General features: G+C 42.4%; 1 protein-coding gene and 1 long non-coding RNA gene across 3 annotated transcripts in view; one reads left to right on the top strand and one right to left on the bottom strand.

The window, feature by feature from the left end:
- PALM (paralemmin) overlaps window positions 1-26,924 on the top strand; it is a 78,659-nt gene that overhangs the window by 35,134 nt on the left and 16,601 nt on the right. For both annotated transcript variants that reach the window (XM_018560584.1, XM_018560583.1), the window contains exons 2-4: window positions 18,604-18,649; window positions 21,315-21,395; window positions 24,295-24,425. In XM_018560584.1, the coding sequence (XP_018416086.1) occupies window positions 18,604-18,649; window positions 21,315-21,395; window positions 24,295-24,425 (258 nt within the window). The remainder of the gene's footprint in view (window positions 1-18,603; window positions 18,650-21,314; window positions 21,396-24,294; window positions 24,426-26,924) is intronic.
- Window positions 14,367-26,924, bottom strand: part of LOC108790347 — a 27,690-nt gene continuing 15,132 nt past the window's right edge. Inside the window, exons 3-4 of the long non-coding RNA XR_001941446.1 lie at window positions 16,713-16,716; window positions 14,367-14,379 (exon numbers count right to left, since the gene is read on the bottom strand). This is a non-coding gene — a long non-coding RNA (uncharacterized LOC108790347). The remainder of the gene's footprint in view (window positions 14,380-16,712; window positions 16,717-26,924) is intronic.

Raw genomic sequence — 26,924 nt, 5'->3', positions numbered from 1 at the left:
GGGGGGGGGGGGCATTGCAGAACCTGGCCTTGGGGCAGCAGGGAGAGTAAATTCGGCCCTGCTGGCACAGCCTGAATTGCAGAGGTGTCCAGAGCTCACAAAGACAGTGAAGATTTGGTAGAGGTAAGTATTGAACTTCTATAGCAGAGGGCAATGTGTGGATTTTTTGCAAGATGTGACGTGTTCTCTTTAGAGCTCAAGCTTTCTGCTGCAGTATACTTTATAAATGCTGTAGAAAACCAATTTGCCAGTGTTCTTAACAGTACATCAGAATTCTTGCTTAATGGACAGATCAGAGAGTTGGTATTTTTTATATATGTTGCAGCACAGACCAGACTTCTAAGAATCCTTTGGACCTGTACTACCCAATTAAACAATAAATCTGTTATAGGCAAATGGCAGCTGCCACAGAGCTGTACAGAAATGCTTCTGTGCATGTTATTGACCTTCAGCTTAAAGCAACTAATGAATGCATCAATATCCTTGAAGCATGTATCTCATAAATACATGATATTGACAAAGGCCTAATGAAATATATGCAGCCATAAATGCTATGAAGGTTGCAGAAGAGCACACAGAAGGAAACAACTGTGCCAGAAAATGATGTTTCTAGTTTTGATATGTTCATGGACAGTTTTTGAGCCTGTGTTCCAGGATAGGGATGCTATATTTTTGCACGATCACCCTTGTCTACATCGTTGTATGCGTCCTCCTGTATGGCTCCTGCCCCAGTTTCCGCACATCTGAGCCTTCAAGATTAAATCTTCTCATTCTTTTATATTATGTTGAACTCTGGGTGACTATAAGGGAGAGGGACACCAGGGCTGTAAATAATCTTTCAAACAAAGCCTATCACACACTGCATCAGCCTGGGGGTCGGCAATACACCCAGGGACAGTTATTAACCCAATTGGTAACTGTTAAAATAAAGTGTAAAAAGCCAAAGTTGAGCTGACAATTGAACAGATAATATGGGGCAGCGTTTTTCAACATTGTATCTAGTCATGACACCCTTTAAAAGAATGCACTGAAGTTTAAAATATAAAAAACATAAATGTAAAAATGTAACTAATGAAGTGTCCCCCCAAAGCTAAATACCAGACACTTATCCTAGAGGGGGGTCTGGTATAGATTTTAAAGGAGGACTCTACATTCAGATGCCCCCGCCTTTCACATTAGAGTCCCTCCTTCACATCTGAGTTCCCCCTTTCATGTTAGAAGCCCCCCTTCCTACCAGATGCCACCCTTCTTAATCAGGAGCCTCCCTTTCCAACAGAGTCCTACACGTTCACATTAGAGTTCTCCTCTTTAATATCAGAAAACCCCCTTCCTATCAGGAGCCCCCATTTCCATCAGAGTCCCTTTCACATCAGAGTCCCCAACTTTCACATTAGAGTCCCTCCTTCACACCAGAGTTCCCCTCTTTAATATCAGAAGACCCCCTCCCTATCAGGACCCCTCCTTCCTAACCAGTAGCCCCCCATTTCCATCAGAGTCCCTTCCTTTCATATCAGAGACCCCACCTTTCCCATTCGAGTCCCCATTTGCATCAGAATTCCCCCTTTCCTATAAAAAGGCCCCCTTCCTATCAGGAGCCTTCTTACCACCAGAGTCTCCCCTGTACATCAGAAACCTCCTTCACATCAGAAGCCCCTTTCACATTAGGGTCCTCAGTCCCCCTTCACATCAGAGTTGTGCCTTAAAATGTTCACCACAGTGTGAGTGCAGCAGGGCAGGATGTAGAGCAAATCTGGACAGAGGCAGAATGTTGGGGGAGGTCCTAGATGCAGCCCGGTGTGGATTAGCGTCATGAGTTTCCATGGTTCTGGGGGACAGTTCACCTGCAACATGGAAATGCCAGACCAACCTGCTATTGCCAGACCAACCTGCTAACCTTTTACGAAGGGGTAAGTAGAGATCTGGATGGAGGGAGGTCGGTGGACGTAGTGTATCTTAACTTTTCCAAAGCATTTGATACATGCCGCATAAACGCTTGTTGTACAAGCTGAGGTCTATGGGCATAGATGAAATAGTGTGCACGTGGATAGAAAACGGGCTACAGGAATGTGTACAGAGAGTATCGATTAATGGCACCTTTTCTGACTGGGCTGAGGTCATGAGTGGCGTGCCCCAGGGCTCTGTGCTGGGCCCCATGCTTATCAACCTGTTTATTAATGATATTGGGAGGGAGTGAGTAGCCATGTTTCAGTGTTTGCTGATGATACCAAAATTGGGAGGGTAATAGACACGGATTTAGACATTGTAACATTACAGGAGGAACTGGATAAAATAGGGGAGTGGGCAACGGTATGGCAGATGAAGTTCAATGTCGATAAATGCAAAGTAATGCACTTTGGAGTTAAAAATAGGCAAATGGACTATACACATATGGGTATGCCACTAGGCAAGTCAGAAATGGAGAAAGATTTGGCGGTCATTGTAGACCACAGATTGAAGAACAGCTTGCAGTGCCAGGCTGCTGTAAACACAGTAAGTAGAGTCCTGTCTTGTATTAAGAAGGGGATGTATTGCAGGGACAAGTCTATTATTTTGCCACTTTACAGATCACTGGTTCGGCCTCATCTGGAGTATGCGGTCCAGTTTTGGTCACCAGTACTCAGAAAAGATGTCCTTGAGCTGGAAAAAGTCCAGCAGAAGGCAACCAAACCCATTAAGGGGTTGGAGGACCTAAGCTATGAAACAAGGCTGTTAAAATTAAATATGTTCTCGTTGTAAGTGAGGAGATTAAGAGGGGACATGATTTTCTTGTATAAACTGTTCAATGGTGACAGCAACATTACAAAGACTAGAGGCCACCACCAAAAATTGGTGGAGAAAAAAATTCCGCACACAGGGCGCAAGGGGTTCTTCTCAGTTAGAGCGGTTAAGGTTTCACTTTGTTCATTTTACTCTTTTCTATAAAGTAAATGTGGCTAGTCCTGACCTATCAACGCCACCAAATTAAAACTGTATTGTCTATTAATCAGTTAATCATATTAATTCAGTATACCGCGAGCTGTAGCTCGCGGTATACTGAGCTTAGGGTAACGGGAGGACGCTAGTTTGTGTCCTCCTGTTACCCTAAGGAGAACTATGGGGAAAAGCCCTAAAGCAAATCATTTTAAAGGCTATCTCCAGGGAAACCAGAAAACTTCCCTTGCGGTAGGACTGCCCAGTGCACGGCAGGGGTTAAAAGAGAACTAAAGCCAAAGTTTTTTTGCTTTAGTCCTCTTTTGGGTCACAAGAGTATATTTACTAATGTCCTCCTGTGAGCCAAAGTCAGCATCTAGCGGGCTTCTGCCCACTAGATGCTGACAGTGTAGAGTTGTGCTGCAGCTGGGAAGGAACCTTACAATATCCACCCCACTGCCTGATTGACAGCTGGCTCTGCCTCTCTAGAGCCAGAACCAGCTTTACCCGCTCCATCCCCTGTCTGTTCCTCCAGTGAGCGCTGGAGTAACAGAGAGGGGAGAATCCCTGTGGGGGGGGGGGGGTAGTAACTTACAGTTATCGCCCTCTGCAGGGAGAAGACCATGAGCTGAGGTAATGATTAATAGAGCCGGCATGTCATGTGGCAGTTGCAGTGTTGGGAGTACAATTTACTCTCCCAATAATTCTCCTTTAAATGCTTGTTTAGGTCTAGGGTATCAGGTAAAGCAGTTTGACATACCTGATCCCCACTCCCCTGGCATTTGGCATCCTCTTTATCTCTCCTACGCTCCAGCTTGTGAACTGTCCCTTAGCATCCTCATGTATAATGCAGGGATATGGGGCATGTATTGTATTTGATGATGTCAGTGGCCTCCCACTGCCAGAGCATAGGGGCAAGAGGCTTCAGGTGCAGTCATGTAGCCTACAGGATCAGGTAGCTAAAAGTATTTTTCCCAGTATCCTAGACAAAAAAAGGGCAGCCACACTTCAAAGGGGGTTTTGTGTGTTTCCTGGAGTTCAACTTCAAGGTAAACTTTTTAAAGAGAAGTATGGACTTCAAACAATAGTTTGCAAACAATATCCGAAGAAAAGAGTTGGGCACCCACATGATTTCAAATGAGAACTATTGAAAAAAATAGTGAATGTAATTTAGGGGACCAATGTTTTGGTGTAGAAGTAGTGGCGAAGTACTGGCCTGGGTTTGCTTTGTCTGGATACCCAGAAATCTGGGATCAGCGAACATGCAAACAACCCAACCCCAGGGCCCCCCTGGCCTGCCAACCAATGTTGCTGAGGGCTAGGATGTTTGCTAGGATGCTAGTGGCTGGGCCATAAGTGTCATTGGTTGATTGGTTGCTAGTACGCTGCACACCACAACTACCAATGATGCTGTGTTCCACCTATTAAAATGTATATATATATGTATATTTATATTAGGTATTTATATAGCGCCGACAATTTACGCAGCACTTCACATAGTTGCACATTCACATCAGTCCCTACCCTCAAGGAGCTTACAATCTAAGGTCCCTATCTCGCATACATGGCCAACTTAGAAAGGAGCCAATTAACCTATCAGCATGTCTTTGGAGTGTGGGAGGAAACCGAAGTACACGGAGGAAACCCATGCAAGCACAGGGAGAACAACAGAACATTAACTCAACAGAACTCCTTGCAGATAGTGAGCTGGCCAGGATTTGAACCGGTGACCCCCAATGCTCCAAGGCAGAAGCGCTAACCACTACGCCACTTTTGGACCCCCAGTATCACCTTAAAGAGTACCTGTCACCACAAATATGCTATCACATGGGGACTTGTAAGTCACCCTATGTCAGTGGTTCTCAACCTTTCTAGGGCCGGGACCCCTTGGTAACATTTGCCAAGTTGTGGTGACCCCCAACGGAGTGCTGGACTCCAGAATTAGTAAGGCGCTGGACTTGGGACTAAAAATAGAAGCACACTCACAAGAATACAAGCCCTCCCCAGCCCCTGCTACCTGCTTGCCTGCTCTGTCTCCATGCAGCCTTCTCAGCCCCAGCACTGCTTAGACGCCCGCCTCCTGCAGAGCTCACATTGTATGGGAGGCAGGAGGACAGTGTATAGAAAAGCCCTGCTGTACACACTCCCCGGCCACTAGATGTCGCTGCAGCGGTCAGGGAGTGTGTGTAGCGGCACTTTTATATTCACATCCTCTGCTGTCCTCCTGCTGAATGACACTGCTGCGCTAGCAGGAGGCTGAGGAGCCTCTCACCTAGCGCAGCAGAAGTGGATTTGCGACCCACGGGTTGAGAACCTCTGCTCTATGGGATAGCAATTAAAGTAAAGTTAGAAAAAAAGTTTTAAAAATAATATTAAATAAAATAAATGTAAAAATAATTTTAAAAAATGTTAAAGTCCACTCCCTCCCGCGAGCACGCGCGTCTTCATGTAAACACGCGTTGGGTGCGTCTATGGACTTTTTGGGGTATTGAATTTTGTCACAGTTTCACAGACACGCACAATTTTTAACCTAGGCATGTTGGGTATCTATTTACTCGTTGTAACCTCATATTTTATATTTTAACAAAAAAAGGGTTTTATATAGTGTTTTTGGGGCACTCAATTTAACTTGCATGCATTTTTCACAAAATTTTGGGGTTTGATAATAAGTTGCACTAATGTCGTGCTACATAAAAATGTGCAACTGCCACCATTTTATTCTGTAGGGTCTTGGCTTTCAGAAAATATATAATGTCTGCGGGTTTGAAGTAATTTTCAGGCCCAACATGTGGATTATAACATGTAAACAAAAAAGGAAAAAAGGCCTTTGTCCTTAAGGGGTTAAAGGCACATGGACACAGAAGAAGCCCAGCACATCACAATGGCAACTGGAGCCCCCAGTGTGTGGACAATTTACAAATACACCCCTATGTGTCTATCCAATGGTGTTAAAGCAGAACTCCAGCACTCCAGAACTCCAAAAATTACAAGCAAAAAATGAATAGCCCATTTAAAGATAACATTTAAAAAAATGCTTTTGCTGCAATATTCATCTTTAAACCAAAGGTTCCCCCAAAGTACGTTTGTCCTCAGTCTGATGGGAAGCATCATTTAACCCACTTCTAAACCCAGTTTGTCCTGGGCCTGCTCCAGCCTTGGATTGGACAGTGAAGAAGAAGCAGCACAGTGATGAACTAATCTGTCTGTGACTCTGCTCTCACCTCCTATCAGCAAACTTCTTGTCAACACATACCTCATTGGCTCCTTGTAATGCTTCTTCCTCTCACATTCCAGTTTTGCTATACAGGGATATCAAGAACCAGGTTTTAGATACATAAACTGTTTACAATTTAAAAAATGATGTATCTTTTTATCTGCCTAATGCTCAGCTTTACGTTAAATGTTTATTTAAAGTAGGGCTGGTAATGATTAAAATTTTCGTGTTCGATTAATCAAATTTTTTTAAAATCGATTAAGTTAGATTAATTATAACGCACATACAGATCCAACTACATTGGCCTATACACATACAGCACAGTAATGAAGTAATAAAATGAACTATGATCTCACTAATCCAGCACGTTATTAATCTCACGTGCCCCACTCAATATGGCTGCCGCTTCAGTGGGACAACTCAGAATAATAACGTGCTGGATTACAAATGTATTTACATAGTATAGTAAAACAGCAAAGCCCTAAGGGTGATTTAAACATACTGTATTTTTCGCTCCATAAGACGCACTTTTTTCCCCCCAAAAGGAGGGGGAAAATGTGCCTGCGTCTTATGGAGCGAATCCCGACGCCCGAGACATGCAGTTTCGGGCGCCGGGCGAGTAGTAGGAGCCACTGCTCGTTTAATACGAGTGATCTAATGAGATCACTCGTATTAAAGCCGAGCAGCGGCGGCGGCGATCAAGTTCAGTAGCAGGAGCCACTGCTCGTTTAATACGAGTGATCTAATGAGATCACTCGTATTAAAACCGAGCAGCGGCGACGATCGAGATCACCATAGAGCAGACGAAGAACGGACTTTCTTCGTCTGCTCTGTGTGATCACTGAGACCGTGGCGCTGTAATCACAGCGCCACCTGTCTCAGCGGTCACTAACTGCAGCTTCTGTCACAGCTTCTGTCATAGAAGCTGTGTCAGAAGCTACAGTCTGTCGAGTGCTCCATAAGGCGCGCCGGACCTCCCTGCGTCCTATGGTCCGGTGCGTCTTATGGACCGCAAAATACGGTAAGTATTGGCTTAATATTTGAAGTAGCAGCACTTGTCCATTCCATTTCATGTAAGGACCCGATTACAACATAATATCAGTAAATTTCATTGGGCACATTTCTGGGAGCGAGATGGGGGTTGGGTTAATGGAGAGCCACATAGTGCATATATATATAAGTTTAAGATAAGACAGAAGCTTGATGCTTCTTGGGCAAACTCACCGGCCCAAGTGGCTCCGTCGGCTAACGAAGGGAAGGGGGGAGGAGTCCGGTGACGTCGATGTCCGTGACGTCACCGGATCTCCGACGGAACTCCCTGAAGACCCGGAAGCCGGCGGAGAGGTGAGTACCGATCAAAAGAATTTTTATCAAATAAAAAATTTAACGATAAATCGGGGATTAATTGTTAATTTCCACATCCCTAATTTAAAGTAAACCTTCACTTTCAAAACATAGTAAAAGTAAGTTGTGTGTATTAAAGCAGGTGCCAACAGATGGCCATCCAGCGAGCACCCCCAGCATCCACCCCCCCGCCCCGCCCCCCCAATCTGTCTGCACATTTTTTATTTCCCAGAACCTTTTTAGGCACACCCTTGCATTTTACAGTGCAGACACCAATGAGACACTATCCCGTGGCATTAGATGATGCAATGGGGTCATGTTTAACTTATGGATTTCTGTAGCCCCAGGATTTGTAGGAGTGGTGCAATGTGAACTTCAAACTACTAGCCACATTACAGCTTATTTTGGCTTGGTAGATGCAGCCATGCCCTGTTAGAAGTCTGTCTGATTCCTGCTGAATCGACTGGAATTCAAGCTGTGGGTGGCCCTACGGGCACCACTCAGCTCAACAAACTTAAATTGAAGCAGGCCAGATAGCTGCAATCACTGTTTGGGTATTTTGAAAGCTGCAGATGACAGTTGTCTAAATACATAGCGCGGCAGAGAACATTCCTCTATCCATGCTGTTTAGCATGGATGGGGAAATCAAGTGCCTTTCTCTCATTTGGCCTATGGGCTGAACAGGAAAAAAGAAACTATACGTATGACCAGCTTTACTGAAACAGGAGCACATAGGTCTCTACTACAAAACCCATTGTGTAAAATACATGAACCAAATCTATCCCTGCACCTATGTAGCATCAGATAAGATTTGTGTTTTTAGTGTGCATGCAAATAATTGGAGCATACCTCTGTGTTCACCTTTCCATTATTAAACAGACATCACTCTCATAACACTTTCTTCACTGGTATTGTACTGGCAGGGCGGATAGTCTCCTTCCTTTGTTATTATAGGATGAGATCATATTGCACCCACCCTTTCCCCTGGGACGCCTGTGTTTGACTGGCTGCTTAGCCTGAAAATCAGATCCATGATGGCTGTGGATTAAAGGACATATTCCAGAGCATCATGGAAGCAAAAATTTACTTTTAGTCTCAGCTGTTGGAACTTTGTGTTAAAAAGGTTGCTTTATAAAAAAAAAAAAGAGTTTCCTACTTTCCTAGGGTCATCATATACTGCAGTGAGAATGCAACTTTTAGTTTAAGAAAACCTGTTTCTGTTCATGTCATTTCTTTGCACTTAAATCAGTGGGCTTCACATGGTCTGCCATAGGTTTGCACACACATTACTCTGTCCACACTGCCAAACTTGTACAGTACTAATCACTGCGGAAGACAATGCAGTTTATGTCTTGAGGGGAAAACTCTGGAAGGGGGTGTGCAGAAAACAAAACTGGAATTTCTATAAGATACAGCAGGTCAAGAATAAAAGGGCTTGATTCTTTTCTGTTAAAGGCATTGTACATATGGGATTAAAGCTGGAGAAAGTCTAGGAGCCAGGTCACCAATGCTCCTTAAAAATGACAGCTGGTGCCTAACTTTTGAAGTTTTCGCTAGTTGTTGTCTGTGGAGTCAGCTTTTTAAACAATCTGCTGGATTGGACAGACTAGCTTCTCAATAATTCCATATTCATTTGTCCAGTCCAGCTCCCAATCCGACAACACACTCCCCTCCCAACAAAAATTATGTTTTTTTCCAAAATCTAAGCAAATCCTGCCAGCGCTGCTCCTCCGTCTATGACCAATTGCACGCATTTCTACATATGTATGCTGTAGGCACGCACATGTGCATTAATACAGCCGTATTGGGCAATTGGCATAGTATAGTGTACAAACCTTTAGGTCTTCTGCATTCTAATGTAAGTAAGGATGTCATCCGCTCATAAAAATATGATTCTAATACTTTTACTTTGCTAGCATAACTTATACAATAAGTCCCCCTACATAGGAACCTTCAAGTTGCAAACTTTCAAACATGTAAACGTGCGTTCGCATGTCCAATCACAAAAGTTAGTTCACATGCCTGGCGTACATTGTCACGTGTGTGCGTCCACAACAAGTGGTTGTGCCTTTGTGTACTTTATAGTACTGTATAGAATACAGTAGTACAGTATATTTCAAGCACAGGATGTCCAGAAGCGAGCGTAAAAGCAGCAATGATGTAGCTGGCTACCTAGGCTAACTTTGTTGGACTTAGTCTTACGAACGCGCTCTCGGAATGGAACCCGTTCGTATGCATGGGACTTACTGTACTTTTTAATTTGCTTAATTTAGACATCATTAGATATGTGCCATTTGGGAGCCTTACAGGGTCGCCTTCATCAGGCAACTTCTACACACTGAGACGTGCCAATGATCTGTACCATGTGTGCATTACAACATACATTTACCATAGGTTCAAAAACAGACCGCACCACTACTAAGATGTGTCTGTAGAAATGTTTTCTTAGGTCTTATGTTAATGGAGAAAAGAAGACGTTGCATACTTTGTGATATTGAGATTTAATTTAGAAAACATAAAGGGTTTCTTGCAAAGTTTGTTGGGAATGCCTAGTTAAATGTATGTGTTGATCACCTGCTGAATGTTAATTTCTGACATCCTAATGCAATTTGCATCCAAGCTGGCTCTTCTACAGTAACAGTCTGCATGTTTCATGTGCGTCCAGCTTTAAATGGTTCATGTGGCAATCACAGTGTATGCCCATCCCTTGCACATCAATGAATTTGCTTTTAACGGAATGTAGATAATGGAGCCTGTTATCTCCCTTCCCCCACTTCCCACTGCTCTCTTCCTCCCCACTCCTCTTTCTATTCCATCCAGTCTGATTGCTGTAGCTGTTCCTGAACTTCTAACACCATCAATCCCTAGCTCTTTTAAATCATTGTTTTTTATTTTTGTTCCAAAGGCCACCTTTATCCTTTCCTTTATTCTGCTGGGCCCTGCCTCCTGCTGTGTCCCATGATCACATCACATGGACCCTGGCAGACCCCGAAGCACAAGGTTTCACTGTGTTATTTCCATGCATTCAGCGTGAGCAAACATATCAAGCCTGATGCTTTAACCCCCTATGACAGTCATCAGCACTATGCTGAATTAACGTTGATTAGCTGTAGCTAAATGTTAAGCAATATATTTTTTTTACCTTATACAGTATGACAGCAAATTTAAAAAATCTGGACTGAACAATGACACCCCCTGTGATTACATGACCTACATTGAGAAGCACAGTTGTGTTTGTCCTCCACTCCCCAGGATTCTGCACTTCTATCCTTTAGCAGTATTGATGTCTCTTTCCTGTTTTTCTATCAGTCAAACCTAGAAAGAAGAAGATCCATGTGCAGCTTTATAGCTCCCAGTGATGCTCCACTTATGGATGTTCAAGGAAAAGCAGAGGAGGATAGTGTTGTGGTTATTTGCAGTCTATTAATTCAATGCTTCGTGGGTGTTTGTGAAAAGTGAATGACGCAGGTGATAGATAGATGTATTCCACAAATTGTGTATGGTATATTTTTAGCATCCTTTCCTCAAATAACTTCTCTTCATTACCACCTTCTGTATGTACACATCAGAGCACCAGTTAAACCAGTTTTAACCCAACATGTCATTGACATCACCTGCAGGGGTTTACCATTCCAAGATAAAGGAGTCAAATATTACACTGTAATATTCCACCATTCTGTCTCTCACCATTATGCTGTCAACGGGACTCCTGGGTTTAACGTGGAAGCTGACCAATATTTTATTAATACAAAATTATTTGTATGCATGCCTCTCATAATATGTGTCAGAGTTGGGAACGCTTTTCATAGGCAATGTGTCACTGAGTTGTAATCAGTAGGCAGCAGTTGCAGAAACCACTTCTCTGCAGTAGCCGAGACCGCAATAGCACCCACCAGATTACGTCATCAGAGATTTGACCAAGACATAAAAATGTCTATGGTTGGAGAAATACATGGAAGGTTGTAAGAGAAATCATTTTTACAACATATACCATGATTTACATATAGCTGACTTGTAGGATTTGTGGCTCATTTATGAGAAATGTCCATTGACAGATTTCCCCTCTGTTTTTTGTAGTGTTTCCAATCTGTAAAAATGTATAGTTTTACTTACCCCTGTTTTTACAAAAGACAGAAAAGTCTATACGGTACCCTAGAAGACCTATGGTTTTAAATTAAAGTACAGTTTGTTCTATATAGTTATAGTTATAGTTTAAATAAACTTTTGTTCAATGGGAATTTTATGTAAGAGCTAAAAGCAGACAATTTATAGTAAGCGGAGGGCATAAGATTGAAATAAATATGCAAACATGAAAATCCATATCATGCTAGATGCTTTTTCTAGGTTTCAGATCAAGCTCCAGTTTCTTCTATGTCTGCTTGTTTCACAGTACCCCATGATTTTACCCATGTTGTCCCTAATAACAATCTTAGTTGTAATTTTTCACCACAAATAAAACCAACATTGACCCTGCACTGAGAGGTGAGATGTCTGAAGATCTGCACACAGAGGATTTGGATGATACAGTATGTCTGAAGAGCTGCACATAGAGCAGAGGGGTCAGAGGTCCAAGGAGGTTTACACAAAAGAGAGTGGTACAAGTCCCATGAGATGCACACAGAGGAGACGGATGAGAGGTCCCAGGATCTGCACACTGAAGAGTGGGATGACAACTCCCAGTAGATGCACACAGAGGAGGGGGAGGAAGGTCCAGGAGCTGCACACAAAATAGAAGGATGGCAGGTCCCAGGAGATGCACACAGAGGTAGCTGCACACAAAACAGAGGAGTTACAGGTCCAAGGAGATGCACACAGAGGAGAAGGGTGACAGGTCCCAGAAGATGTGCACAGAGGAGAGGGATGAGAGGTCCCTGGAGCTGCACACAAAAGAGGGGGGTAGAGGTCCCAGGAGATGCACACAGAGGAGAGGAGTGAGAGGTCCCAGGAGCTGCACACAAAAGAGAGGGGTAGAGGTCCCAGGAGATGCACACAGGGGAGAGGGATGAGAGGTCCCAGGAGCTGCACACAAAACAGAGGGGTGAGAGATCCCATGAGTTGCAGACAGGGAGAGGGGTGACGGGTTCCAGGGGATGCTTACAGAGGAGAGAGGGGTGACAGGACCCAAGAGATGGAAACAGAGGAGAGAAGTGAGAAGTCTTAGTGGCTAAGCATGGAGGAATGGACAAACAGGTCTGAGGAGCTGCTCTCATAGAAAAGGTGTGAGATATCCCAGGAGCTGCCCATAAAAAAAGTTAATAGGATTCGTATAGAAAGGAGATGGTGAAAGGTGTGAGGAGCTGCACACTGGGGAAAGAGGTAAGTAACCTCAGGGGCTGAACATAGAGGAGAAGGGCGAGATGTCCTAGGAGTGCCACACAGAGGATAGGGATGAGCAGACATCCCAACTCTCTCGGAGGCTCCGCGAGTCTCCCGCTGTTAGATATCGGAGAGAAACATTTTCTCCTGGAAAGGTTTACTCTGCTCGATCGAGCAGAGTAAACCTTTCCCTTTTTTTCTCTGACATCGGGGCCGCCGTCAGTCAGAAGAAAAAAAAACAGCATAGGAATGCATAGCTAGATTCCTATTGGCTATTTCACTTTGCAATATCCAATAGCAAACTAGCTATTGCACCCGCCCACTGCTGCTGTCAATCAACAGAGGGGGACATGAAGTGAGAAGGGCAGGATGAAAGACCTTAAAGATTAAGCTCAGAGGAGAAGGCTGAGAGGTCCCAGGAGCTGCAGCAGAGTAAAGGGGTGAGAGGCCACAGGAGTTGAACACATAGATGAGGGGTAAAAGATCCCAAGAACCGGGGGCGGACCTGCAGCCGGTGCGGCTGCACCGGGGCCTGAGCCTGGGAGCCCAGTATCAGATCTAACACAGCCCCAGGGCATAGATGGGGGCCCCACTGGCCACCATCAGATCGGTATAGGGCGGGCCCCCTCATCTCTGCGCTTTGAGTGTCCGATGATCAGATTTGTATATGCAACCGGCGGGCCCCCCATCTCTGCGCCGCAAGTATCGGATGATCTGGCACAGAGATGATGGGGCCCACCAGCCGCCGGATACTCAGGAGGGAGCCGAGAATAAAAAAAAGCCTGCAGGCACTAAAAGGGGCAGCCATGGGCCTGGGCCGTGAGGACCCAGCAAGCAGCCACCTGAGCACACGGGCACGCTGTCTGAGACTCTGACACACACTGGGCTGTTTCTCTGCAGTCTCTCCCACCAGAAAACAGTTGAAGACCAGCCAGAAGAGGTGAAGGTAAGTAATTAAATAAAATGATTATTATTTGTAGCCCAACTGATGGACATGCTGTATAAAGTACTGCTGGTATTTGCAGTGCTCTATAGCAAGTGCCATTCTGGATTGCAGCAATGCAGAACGGCGCCCTCTACAGAGGACTACAATTCTCAGCGGTACTTTATACAACAATCCTATTTTTTTTCTATTTTTCCAACTTTAAATTCTTTGTGGTTGCTTCAGGGGGTGTGGATTAGGGGGTTTGCACCAGGGCCCTTTGTTCCCTAGGTCCACCACTGCCAAGAGCTGCACTCAGGCACAGGTGAGTGGAACAAGAATCTGCCCACAGAGAAGAGAGTTGATAGGTCTGAGTATCTTCTGCATATAGGGTACAGGGGTGAGAGGACCCGTGAAAGGCACAGAGGAGAATTTTTCACCAACAAAATAGGAAATAGCAATCTTACTATATTTTTACATAGGATAGGAAGGACTGTGAGTGGCTGCTGTGTGCATTTCAGTTTGTGACATGATTCAGCCACACTCTACCAAAAACACTCCAGAACAACGTATTTTACCTCTTATAGTACTGTTCCCATTATGTATAAGCCACCCCTATTTAGGCAAAGCATCTTCATTAAGGCCATGCCTTTTGTGTCACCATTGTATGTGCCTTCCTCCATTAGGTTTTTCAAAAACAAATACTAAAAATGGCAACCATAGCAAGAATTGATCATTATTTTTTTTACTTATGCCTTCTGTTGGAGCGCAATTCTTTTTTGTTTTCATAGCAATCAGCCACATTCCAACTGTCCTCTTTACCCAGAATTCAACAAACACAATTGTGCCAGGATCCGCCCAGCTCCGCCCAGTTGTACCCGCCCCCTCCTCCGTCCGTTCCGCCAGTCAGTGCTGGCGGATCGTAGCGAGGAGGGGGGAATCCAGCCCCTCCCCTTTCACGTCAGAGAGCCGTGACAGGATCGAGAGGTGAGCGAACGCCGGTATGTGTTCGCTCACCTCCCGATCTACTGAGCCGACCTGTGACAGTCTCATTGTCACAGGTCGGCTAGAACTATGAGGTGAGTGAAAAGCACTCACCTCATAGTTCTCCTTTAAGTATAATTGGGTTCATTTTTTTTATTACAGGCAAAGGGCTGATTTTAAAATTGCAATTTGATTCAGAGGTTATCAGCTGATGATTTGGATATTAAAGTACATTTGTGGATGCATGAAGACATGTGTCAGATAGTCTGGATAACAAGTAACACTGATTAGCAAGGGGTTGTTAAGATGTGCAGAGATAATGGAGTATGATTTGGGCTAGGAAAAAATGATACAGAGGAAGCTTAGAGTAAACTAATGGAAAAGACACATTTAACAAACATAATACTGTTCTCAAGCCAACTTGGTTGAAGCTTATGTCATATGCAATGACATATTTAGTACATCTCTGCAATACATGTACAATTCCTCATGCTCGATTTCTGTAAACATGTGACAATAACAGAAAAAATAGCAGAAATATAGTGTGCTCCCACCTTCCTGCTTGACAGCACAGCTCTGAATTTCTAAGCACATGGGCATTTATTTATAAACGTTTTATGCCAGGCAGATGCCATTTGTACGGCACTAATACACATACTGTAGATGGCTCTTACGAGTCTATAAATTGAACCCCATGGTATCAGCCCTGCCTACCTAATTTTTGATGGATTACAAAGAGCACAGACCTCTCCTCACCTTCCTCCCCTTTCCTCATTTCCATAACCCATCCTGGGGCAGAGAGGACATGCAGTTATCAGCTCACAAGATTTCTAGCAAAATCCACAGGTATTTGTTTCACTTAAAAATTAGGAGAGTTGTCCAGTGGCACAGCGCTCTTGGTGGGTGCTGGGGGGGGGTTAAGGGAGGTGTGGGCAGGGAGGTTAAATCCTCAGTGTGCTGCTTCACGTTTGTGCGGACCTGTAAAGGTGTGATGGCAATGGTTCCTCAAAAACAGCCTTTGTTTGAAAGTTCTGTGTTTTTGAGGAACCAAAGGCTGTTTTTGAGGAACCATTGCCATCACACCTTTACAGCCCTCAACGCTGCCACCCACACGTGGTCAACCTGAGGATACTTAGCAGCTGCCCAACTTTGGACATTTTTTCTACGTATTACATTTGTGATCTACAACTATTGAGTGAAAGGTAGATAGAGCAAAGTAATAAAACCATGTTTTATTAAAAAATACATATTTTAAAAGAGAACAACATGGGGTAATGCTGTCAGGATCACCCGCGGATCTATTTTCGACCAATTCAGAAGGTATGCCTGCTGACATTAGATACACAGAAGCATGGTGGAAACTACTGCCTACTAAAATAAGGTGAAAGCTCATATACAGTTAGCCAGAGAGCACCGGGATCTCTTTTAAAACCTCTGGAATAATGTTTTGTGGGCAAACAAATCAAACTGTTATTAAAGACGGGGACCCCATTACAGATGGAGGAAATCACATACAGCCTTTCAGGTAATGGCTGATTTACTAAAGGAATAAAGCCTGAATTTACACATTGCAAGGGAATTTTCACTTAGCTTAGTGAATGAGTTTAAGCCGCATTAACTTCTATTAACCAATCATGTACAAACAAAAATCCTTCCATGTGATTGGGTATTCTTTGCATGGTGAATTTTCACCACATTTTACTTCTTTAGTAAATCACCCATAATAAACCAACTACCAAAGGTCAAGCATGGTGATGGCAGTATAATGTTCTGGCTATATTTTGCCGTCACGAGACCTATGTGCTTTACTATCACTGGAGAGACAAAAAATTGGAACTTCAGTTATGGGTCAGTGGTCATGGATATCTATAGGGTAGTTGCCAGGTAGGGGGGTGCGTCATTTAATTTTCTGTGACCTATAAAATGAAGGGGTGTTGATGGAAACCAATAGTGCTAATATAATTGTGGTAAACCTTAACACTAAATTTAATTGACATTCTCAATATATTGTAACAAGGACACTCCACTGTAGTCCAGGTAAATCAAGTAGAATGCAGTTTATTAAAAGGACAAACACAAAATAGCCTGCAGCAGTCCTTTATATGGCTTTCCTCATGAGCCCTCACTATGCTCTCCCAGCAGTGTGTCCCAGTGGTCCTAGGGTCACCGACCTTCCTGACCTCTCCCAGCCTTCCCTGGCTGTTCCACGTGTCCCACACGCACCTGAGTCTGCTGTGGCTTTGTGCTTCCTGCACCCACACAACTCCAACACTCCTCTGAGCACTGGGCTGGCTTCCTGATAAGGCTGCTCTCAGCCACCTGATTAGCCCAGGCTGGTCAATGGCAAAACCTGGCCCCAGGACTGGAGATCTCATCCCACCCAGAGCTCTACGAAATCTCCTGAGCTCCAGATCCCAGCTACAAATAGGAAAACCTGGACAGACCTGAAAAGCCAGGTTCTTCCTTATAACGTGTTTCACATTCTGGACCCTCTCAGCCCCTCTGGCTGAGAGTCCTGGGTGCCAAAGTCGCCATCCTACACCGTGGCATTGGCTTACACTGCCACAATATATATATATTTAATAATATATATAAAATTTGAGCAGACTTGGCAACTGTGGATTCGATACAATTCCCCTGCATGATGGCTTTCCACAGGTGTTGGGTTACTGGAGATCTCTGACCCTTTTTCTTCTTTTCTCCTTGCCTTTTTTCTCCCTCTTATTATCCTCTTTTGACTTTCACTTTATTTATTTCTAGTACTTTACATTGATAGTTGTTGGGTTCAACGATGAGAAAAAGATGGCCTAGGGTAATTTGATCTTTGTCTGTATGGGGCTGGAATAGGGTGGTAGTAGCAATGGGAATAGTACTTGGTTCATTATGCACAGTGTGGACATGCAAACACAGATATTACAGGTCTTTTCTGCTGATGTTAAGGATATGGGCTATATGGATATTTGTCCATTATATTACTTATGGTTCCATCCTTGAAGAAACTCCTGAACCTAACATGGACTCTGTTGCTTCAATGTGCTAATGTAATGATATTATTGTTATCGTTTGTTAATTTGTTATTGTTGAAAGTTTAAAAAAAACATATTGTGAAATGAATTTGGTTGACAAAAGCAGAAATGGTAGAAAATAAAACCCCAAATAATATCTAATATCTTGATCATAAAATTACAGCTTTCTTTACAATAACGATGTATACCATAAAAACAATCCAAAAGGAAAGACTGTAATATTTCAGATAAATCACTGACGCTTGAACAATTTGTCTTTGCTCATTTTGTCCAGAGGTATAAAGAAACAATTGTCAGTCAATTCTTGCCTTCAATAATCTTTGTTTTGTGAGCAGTGATCATGTATCTTCTGTATTAATAAGTTTTGCAGGCAGATTAACTTTAACTGATAGAGTTTCTCTGGTGACTTCATTGAAGTGACCGGCTCGTACTCTGTTCAAAGAGATGAATGCTCATCATTCATAGGGTAGAGGGGCTCCAGTACATACGCAATAGCTCACTTTCTGGGGGATATGAATGGCTCAGGACCTCAGAGGTCTTTGGAAAACAGGGAAAATGGCCATATGGATGTCTGCCATGATTGAAACATGGAAAGGTTATTTAGCAATTTATGCACAACTCATTGAACTCATATTGGCACACTTGTTTTGTATATTTTCATGTGCAACCTGATCATCTACATACACAAGTCATTCTCTTCTGGTTTTTCTAGAGAAAACAGACCCGTCCCCAATAATTGATTTTTTAATTATTGAGTTCATATATGACCAGATACATCTATTGTTTGTAATGTAAACACATAAATGCTGACTTAGACTCTCCATTTTAAGGGCTGTAATATTTAAGCACTTGTATTTCAAATAACATTTATTGCATTTTTTCTTCAGGATCAGAGAATCACAAAGTCAGCAGGAAAGACTGCAGATGATAGCGGTAAGTGCAGGGGGTGTATGAGAGCATGTTGTACTTATTTATCTCAATATACATGATTGTACATGTTACTTGTCCTATAACATCAGTCTATCACCAGCAGATGTCACTGCTGCTGAGGCTATTCTTTGACAGTAATCTCACAGCTAAAGAATAGAGAGCACTCTCAAGGAATTTGAAATGCCAGCAAATCTGATCTAATTAAAAAAAATATGTTTAGACAGTAGGGTCAAGGTACTAAGGTCACACAGTCTCATTTCGTTTATTGCATGCAGACTTTTAGATACAGTTTTTTTGGTCAAGCAAAAATTATATAAATATCGCAAATCTTTGTGTGTATAACTTTGTACATATACAGTCATGGGAAAAAGTAAGTACACCCCATGGAAATTATTTTTTTCCAACATATTTGAACATGCAAACAGATCTTTATTTAAGCAGTGCCTACAGATAAAGTTGAATAATAATAAAAAAACAAAACAAGAGAAAGGTGCCTTTTCAATTATTTATTCCATAACAATATCAATAGATGTAATAGTGTATAGTGGAAAATAAGAAAAAAGTCCACCCTGCAAAGAAACAAATTACCACCCTTGGCATCAGAAGCTGTTATTGCCCCCTTTAGCAGAAATCAATTTTTGTAGGTGTTTTGGATAAAGCCCCCCCACACACACTCACACCAGCGTCCAGGCATAACAACTGTTGGGTGGGGGGCTATTATGTGTACCTGTTACTTTTGCCTGACTGGGCAAACTAAAGTTTCATGCAAGATGTTTGTGGGTTTCCTTTCATTAACTGTCCATTTCAAAATCCTCCTACAAAATGTCAAGGGGCATCAAATCGGGGCATTGACTAGGGCAGTGCATAACCCTCTATTTCTTCTTTTTGAGCCATTCCTTGGTGGTTTTGCTAGTGTGCTGGAGGTTAATTATGGTGCCTCAACTTTTGGACAGATGGCTTTACATTCTCAACAAGCACACTTTAATGATGCAGACTGTATAGTTGACTCGATGACCGCATGCCTCCCAGTCCCTGAAGCAGCAAAGCAACCCCAAACCATAACATTTCCATCACATGCGTCCCATTTGTTTTAAGTTTCTTCTCTTGAAATCCTTTATTTGGTTTAACATGTCAGCAAACATGTCTACTGTTACTATGACCAGTCTTCTGCACATTGTTCCTGAAGGCCTGGTTGCCTATATGTTCAATGGCAAACTGTAGTCTTGCTCTAAAGTTCTTTTTGAACAGCAATGTATTTTTATTAACACATCTCTCATGCAGGCTAAATTGGTGCAATCTCTTTCTGATTGTAAATGCTTACATGTTAACCCGAATTGTTGAAAGAGCTATGTGAAAACTTAAAGTTTGTGGTTCTTGAGGACTTCTTTTAGCATCAAACAGCCAGCTCTTTGGCTGAATCTGGTTGGCCAGTCCTGGACAAATTAGCAGTCATTTGAAATTATTTTGCTTGCAGTGGAATGATTCATTTCATATAATTTAGTGACTGTTTTAAATCACTTGCCAGACTCATAGGCATCCACAACTTTATTTCTGAGAGCTCAGATAACTCCATTGACCTTGGCATGACACTACACATGCCAGTAGCAAGGAGAACACCAGACCCTAGATATCTGAAGTTTAAATAAGACAGGTCCCACCTGCATACTCCCCCAGGTGGTTCTAATCATTGGAACCTAATCTGGAACACCTAGAGATGAAGTGATGGTAAATGTAAGAATGTACCTTTTACATATGACAAATCTGCATTTTTGTTAATTTAGATTATGAGAATAATGACACCATGTAAATGTATGTGCCATTTGTTCAAGTATATCACTTTTATCTGTAGGCACTATTTGAATTTGGATCTAATGTTTTGTCTGTTCAAATATGTTGAAAAAGGTCAGCAATTCCCATGGGGGGTGTACTTACTTTTCCACATGAGTGTATATATTTACATAGAGTATAGCACTTAACAAATCCTTTGTATTGTTACTGCTGATTGTGATGTTAGATAATGACCTCCGCATTACTATTCTATATGCATAAAACATAATAACCTCTGTGAGTAAGGATTTTTTGTGGCCCATTTGTAATGCGTTTGCTTTTTTGTGGACCTTTTTGTCTATCTTATGGAAATCTGGTGCACAGCAATCTGAGTCATGAGTAAGTAAAACAGAATGCTCCTAAATAAACACATGGTTGAAACAATAAAACTGTCCTCCCACTAACCACCCCACCCCCTCCCATCACTGTAAAGCACACTGGTAATTCCTTGAGCTTTTCTTTTTTCTATTTCTGCAATCAAGTAATATTTATGAACACTGAACTACTCCAGTAGCTATGACACATTATTAATAAAAATTTAAAAGCAGGAGGGGATTGATGCTTGAATTCTCACTTTGGTCTGCCGACAATCATAATTGCAATATAGTGTTTTAAAAAATGAATCATTTATGGAATGAGAACACTAGAAAACTAGCGCTCGGGGCACTCCATCCATCCCAGATATTATCACATTGAAATACATGCTGATTATACATTGAGTGCATGCATATAAAACAGTAATTAATTTGAATTCTATTTTTAAAAAACACCCGTTTGCCTTCACCTTTGTAATATGTATCAATACTTATAGACTGTTGTCCTATATACACATTTATCTCAGGAGAAAAGAAGACGTCAAGTTGAAATTGAAAACAAGAGACGTCAATTAGAAGATGACCGAAGACAACTCCAGCATCTTAAGGTAATCTGTTATTCTGGTAATGATTAATATTATAGTTATAATCTACAGTATAAAGCTATTATGTATGGTATGATTTTAGGGACACATACAACCATTATGTATGGTATGATTTCTGTGCCGTAAAAAATTGCCACCATTTATGCCAGACTTTTTTATTAATCCCCCGCCACCCACTTATGAAAACCTTCCCTTTGCTCCTCATAGCTTATGTAAGATCCAAGCTGTTTAGATTGTAGAAAAGTCCAAAGCCCTCTACACCAGCGTCCAGGCCTGGCAACTGTTGGAAAGGAGCAGAGTCTATGAGGTGTGTACCTGTTACTTTGGGCAAAACAAATGACAAACGCACTCAACAATTTGTCACCAGTTATACAGTAAGGTGCACACGAAATGGGCTTTGAACAGTATAACAGTAGAAAGGCATCATGGCACACTCACAAACCAGCATGTAAAACAACTTGTCTCACCACTAAGGATAATAACAGAGGTTTGGATACACGTCTTCTGCAGAGGATGTGAAAGCCGCACTGCCGCGCCAAGGCACCTCTTATAGTGCGGTCCTAACTCTAAACTATGAGAGTCTCCATCTTGGAGCACATGGGGGCAGAAGATTTCAAATTGGGTGCAGGTTTGTCAGGAGGAAGCCCGGCCTCCTTAAAAGCACAGAAACACACAAGGGATCCCACACATCCCAATGGCAGCTGAGAAACCCCATACGTCGCTGCACCAAATCGGTCATGCAAAACAAACGACAAACGCACTCAACAATTTGTCACCAGTTATACAGTAAGGTGCACACGAAATGGGCTTTGAACAGAAAAACAGTAGAAAGGCATCATGGTACACTCACAAACCAGCATGTAAAACAACTTGTCTCACCACTAAGGATAATAACAGAGGTTTGGATACACGTCTTCTGAGGAGGAAAGTAAAAGTAAAGGAAAAGTAGTAATAATAAGGATAAAGTTAAGTATTATTTCTCATATTTAGGTAAGATGTTAGGGGGTTGATTTCTAGTGCTTAATTACCCTGGATAGCCCCTTTTTAGAGGTTGTGTGGGAAAAGAAAGACATACTCCAAGTAGAATAATATGGATTACAATTAATACCAGAGCCAATGTGTTAGTTATGAAAACCATTTTTTGTTTTAGTATTTACAGTCCAATCCATACTTTATAGGACTGATATGCTGCTAGGCTTGTTCTAGGCAGTAATTAACAGTAAGAAATTTACTGGGATGTAGAAAGTCATTGAATTCTAGGATCAAAATGATATCATAGTGGGGGGAACCCAATAGCTTGTGGTCAGTAAAAGGATTGTTCCATGTCTGTTTCTGTTAGAGCTATCTTCAGCACATTGCCCATTTTACTGTGTTAAAAGCCAAGTAATGGCAGCTCAGCCTTAACTGGGTATTGCTTAATCATTTCTTCCCACACTCCAGGCAGAAATGTAATCTTGTTAGTACAAATATCTTTTCTTACCTTTCAGCAATTTGTTGATCTTTGACCATTGAGAAATCGCTATTTGAAGTCAGTAGAAGGGCTCTGTCCCTTTAATTTCTGTTTAGTAAAACCATTGGACAGTTTTCCGCCAGATATTTCCTCAGCCACTTTCCTAGTAAAATCCTCTCAGTTGTTTTAATCTTCAGTAATGTTATCACATTGCCACCATCTGTAGTGAGGAACTAGGGAGTCTCAGACTCACAGTCTGACCCACCCCATGATTGACACATACTTTGACTCACAGGCCAGGAGACTCCCCTGTCTGAATCTGTCTCCCCTCTCCACTCCCTTGCAGCAAGCCACATACCCATCCCCAAACCAGCCCATTTACAATTACAATTCCCATACTATAATGGGAATTGTAGTTTCCCCAAGCTGAGCTACACAGTGAGCAGATTTGACCTAACCACTTGCTAAATTCCTCCTCCGGCTGTCTGGCCGAAGTTGCACTTTTTGAAGCTATGGTCTTACAAAGATCTGAAAGGTGCTTTTCATAAACTGGGAAGATTTATTATAGATAGTGAGCATCTTTGTAATGTACATATGACGTGGGCGTTATGGTAAAAATTTACTAGTATCCCAGAGTTAAAGGAGAACTATGAGATGAGTGATTTCCACTCACCTCATAGTTCTAGCCGACCTGTGACAATGAGACCCAACCCCCACATAGGTTTCCTTCATCCCTGTCGGTTTCTGCCGGACAGACCCTGACAGGGAGTAAAGGGGTGACCAGATTTTGGTCTCAAGTTAGTAGTGTGATCTTGGTTCCTTCCGTCATCTACGTCGTGATCCGCTCTGGCTGCGGCGTCTCAGTATACCGCGAGCTGTACATAAAGGTAAATTAAGATGTGTTCAGAATTGTATTCCCTTTTGGTCTGTTAAATATACTAGTAAAAGTGTTTTGTTATATCTGTTCAAATACCTGTTGATCAAGTTCGCAATTTAGAACTGTTCTGTGTCCTGTGCATACTTCCTGTGTTATTTCAAGAAGTCTTTTTGTGAACATGAGAGGGAAAGGGATTCTCTAGTTTATCAGAAACTGGACTGACACCAGTCCAGAAAATGCACTCTATTGTCAATCCACAGCAGGAAATTAGCAGTTGCATTTCTGGCAGATTAACATATCTTTTTTTTTGTACTTGCAGGGTCTTAAGAGAAATAAAATGTGGGGAAATGAGCATGCAATGCAGAGATGTGCTGCAATTGTTTTTACTTTACCCTGACATACATTTTCCTTTCATAGGAACTGGTTCTAACCAACTATAACTATAATTATTTATAAGAAATATCACCGTAGATTTGATCTCGGGAGTTAGCTGATTGCAGTCAGGAAGGATTTTAACTTGACTGTGTGACTATGTATTCATTTCACCTAATTCACTACTCATTGTCTGTATGTAGTCTAAGGCTCTTCGAGAGCGCTGGCTTCTTGATGGAGCTCCAGCTTCTACCCCTGAAGAAGATGAGGCCATAAGGAGACAGATGCAAGAAGATGAACTGAAGACCCGGGAGCTTGAGGACAGTATTCAGCGGTATGGGATTTCCTAGCCTGAAACAAATGTATAAATAATACAAAATCCTAAATATATTTATATATTGCCAGCAATTCACACAGCACTTTACATACTGCACATTCACATCAGTCCCTGCCTTCAAGGAGCTTACAATCTAAGGTCCCTTTCTCACATGCATACATACTAGGGCAAATTTAGACAGGAGCCATTTAACCTTCTAGTATGTCTTTTGGAGTGTGGAAGAAAACCTACGCAAGCACAGGGAGAACTTGCATACTCCACGTAGATAGTGTCCTGACCAGGATTCAAACCAGGGACCCCATTGCTACAAGGCAGAAGTGCTAACCACTAAGCCACTGTGCTGCCCAGATAATTTTCTGCATAATTACGTAATTATTATCTTTTAATAAAAACAAGGGAGTACATGGTCAATGGTGAGCAGAAAGCATTGGAACAATACACATGACAGTTTATCCAAGCAGGCTGTTTTTGGATAATTCCTGTGAATGCAGGTATTTTTGTTTCTGATGATACACTTCCAGCGGCTGATCTCCCCTCCGATCACTGAACCCGGGAAGCGATGTGTATTACATCGCTTCCTGTTTCAGAATTTTGTTTTTCCAGCTGCTGTAGCCGGAAAAGAAACTGGTGAAGCACGATCTCTGATTCATCAGCATCTTTGGGATCCATAAGTGACATTTGGGGGTTGATTTACTAACCTTATAAACACACCACGCACATGTATACACCTGTGTAGTGTGTTCCCTCCCAGCATGATCTATGGGTGGAATCTAAACACCTTTGTAGTGTGTACACACCCAGCAGGTGTGTTGTGCAAAGCCCTGCATGAATTGCAAGGTGATGTTGTGTAAATTAGCTCTACATTGTGTTGCTTGAGTTGATGAATGCAGGAATGTAAATACATGAGCTAACCATTTTTGTCTAAACTGTGAAGCAGCATTATATATGCATCATGTGCATGATTTTTCCATATATGGCATTAGTGGAAACATGCTTATAGAGACTTTTTGGTTGATAAATACGCTTTGCTGTGTAAAAATCACACGCACCTGGTGCGTGCGTGTGTTTAGGTTAGTAAATCACCCCCTTGGGGTCTAAAAAAAACACAAAAGAAATTTTAAAGTCCCCCGCCCCCCCATATATGCACATACAAATGCAAACTCGTGTCGGGTGCGCCTACGTGTGAAAATGTAGATTGCGCTACACATGCTACATATCACCATGAACTTCAGAGCGGGAACAATAATTGTAGGGCCAACACTAAACTGAAGAGCGGTAAAAGCTTTAAAGTGTAGCCTATGGTCAATTTTGGGTAAGGTAGTTCTTTGTGATTCCATGGGCTCGCGCAATTTTAAGGCTTGACATGTTTGGTATCCTTTTATCCGACGTAACCCCGTCTTTTTTAAACAAAAAAAATGGGTAATAATAAATGTTTCATAACATAATGTAGGGAAACATTTTTTTGCAAAATTTTAAGTACTTTTTTCTTTATATAGTAAAAAAAAAAAAACCCCAGTGGTGATTCATTACCATCAAAATAAAGCTCTATCTGTCCCCAAAAAATGTTAAGAAATGTGTTTCGGTACAGCCTTGCACGACAAAATAATTGTCAGTCAAAGTACCTCAGTGGTAATTACTGAAAAAAGGCCCTGGAAAGGAAGGTGGTTTAACAGTCCATTCTTCAATTGGTTGAACAGAATTTTCATATGCAATTCCCATCATCATTAGAAATACAGTAAACCCTGTTGGTAATGTTGCTGATGTTGCAGTAATGTAGTACCAAGATGTAATGGTTTTTAATAATTATTTTGACTTATTTTATAACATGTTTTCACAGATACATAGTATTTAAGGTTGAATAACCTTTTTCATTACTTGTATTTAATTATGGTTTCTTTTTACAAATTAACATGACAAATAGTTTTTTATTGACTAAAAGCACAGAACTGTTTTTTCTTTTCTGGACTGCTTCTGTTTAAAGGAGAACTATGGGGTTAAGGCTTTTACCCATAGTCCTCCTTAGGGTAACCGGAGGACACAAACTAGCGTCCTCCCATCACCCTAGGCTCAGTATACCGCAATGTACTCGCCCAAATGCTCAGATGCCTAGCCTGATACCTGAACTTCAGGTTTTAGGAAGCCGGGCAGCGAGTCATTACATGCTGCCCAGCTTCCTGATTGGCCGGGAAGCCGGCTCCATGCTCCCTCGTCACTAAGTTGACGAGGGAGCATGGAGCCGGCTTCCCAGCCAATCAGGAAGCTGGGCAGCATGTAATGACTTGCCGCCTAGCTTTCTGATTGGTCAGGAAGCTGGGCAATAAGGAAGCTGGACGGCGAGTCATTACACGCCCCCTGGCTTCCTGATTGGTCAGAAAGCCGGCTTCATACTCTCTCGTCACCTGGTGACGAGGGTGGATGGAGCCGGCTTCCCGGCCGATCAGGAAGCCGGACGCCGTGTAATGACTCGCCCGGCTTCCTGATTGGTCGAGAAGCTGG

Source organism: Nanorana parkeri, unplaced genomic scaffold (assembly GCF_000935625.1).
Source record: "Nanorana parkeri isolate BGI_ZX_2015 unplaced genomic scaffold, ASM93562v1 scaffold466, whole genome shotgun sequence".
In the NCBI taxonomy this organism is placed as follows: Eukaryota; Metazoa; Chordata; class Amphibia; order Anura; family Dicroglossidae; genus Nanorana; species Nanorana parkeri.
The sequence above is the reverse complement of the archived record's forward strand: the minus strand, read 5'-3'. Positions and strand labels throughout refer to the sequence as shown.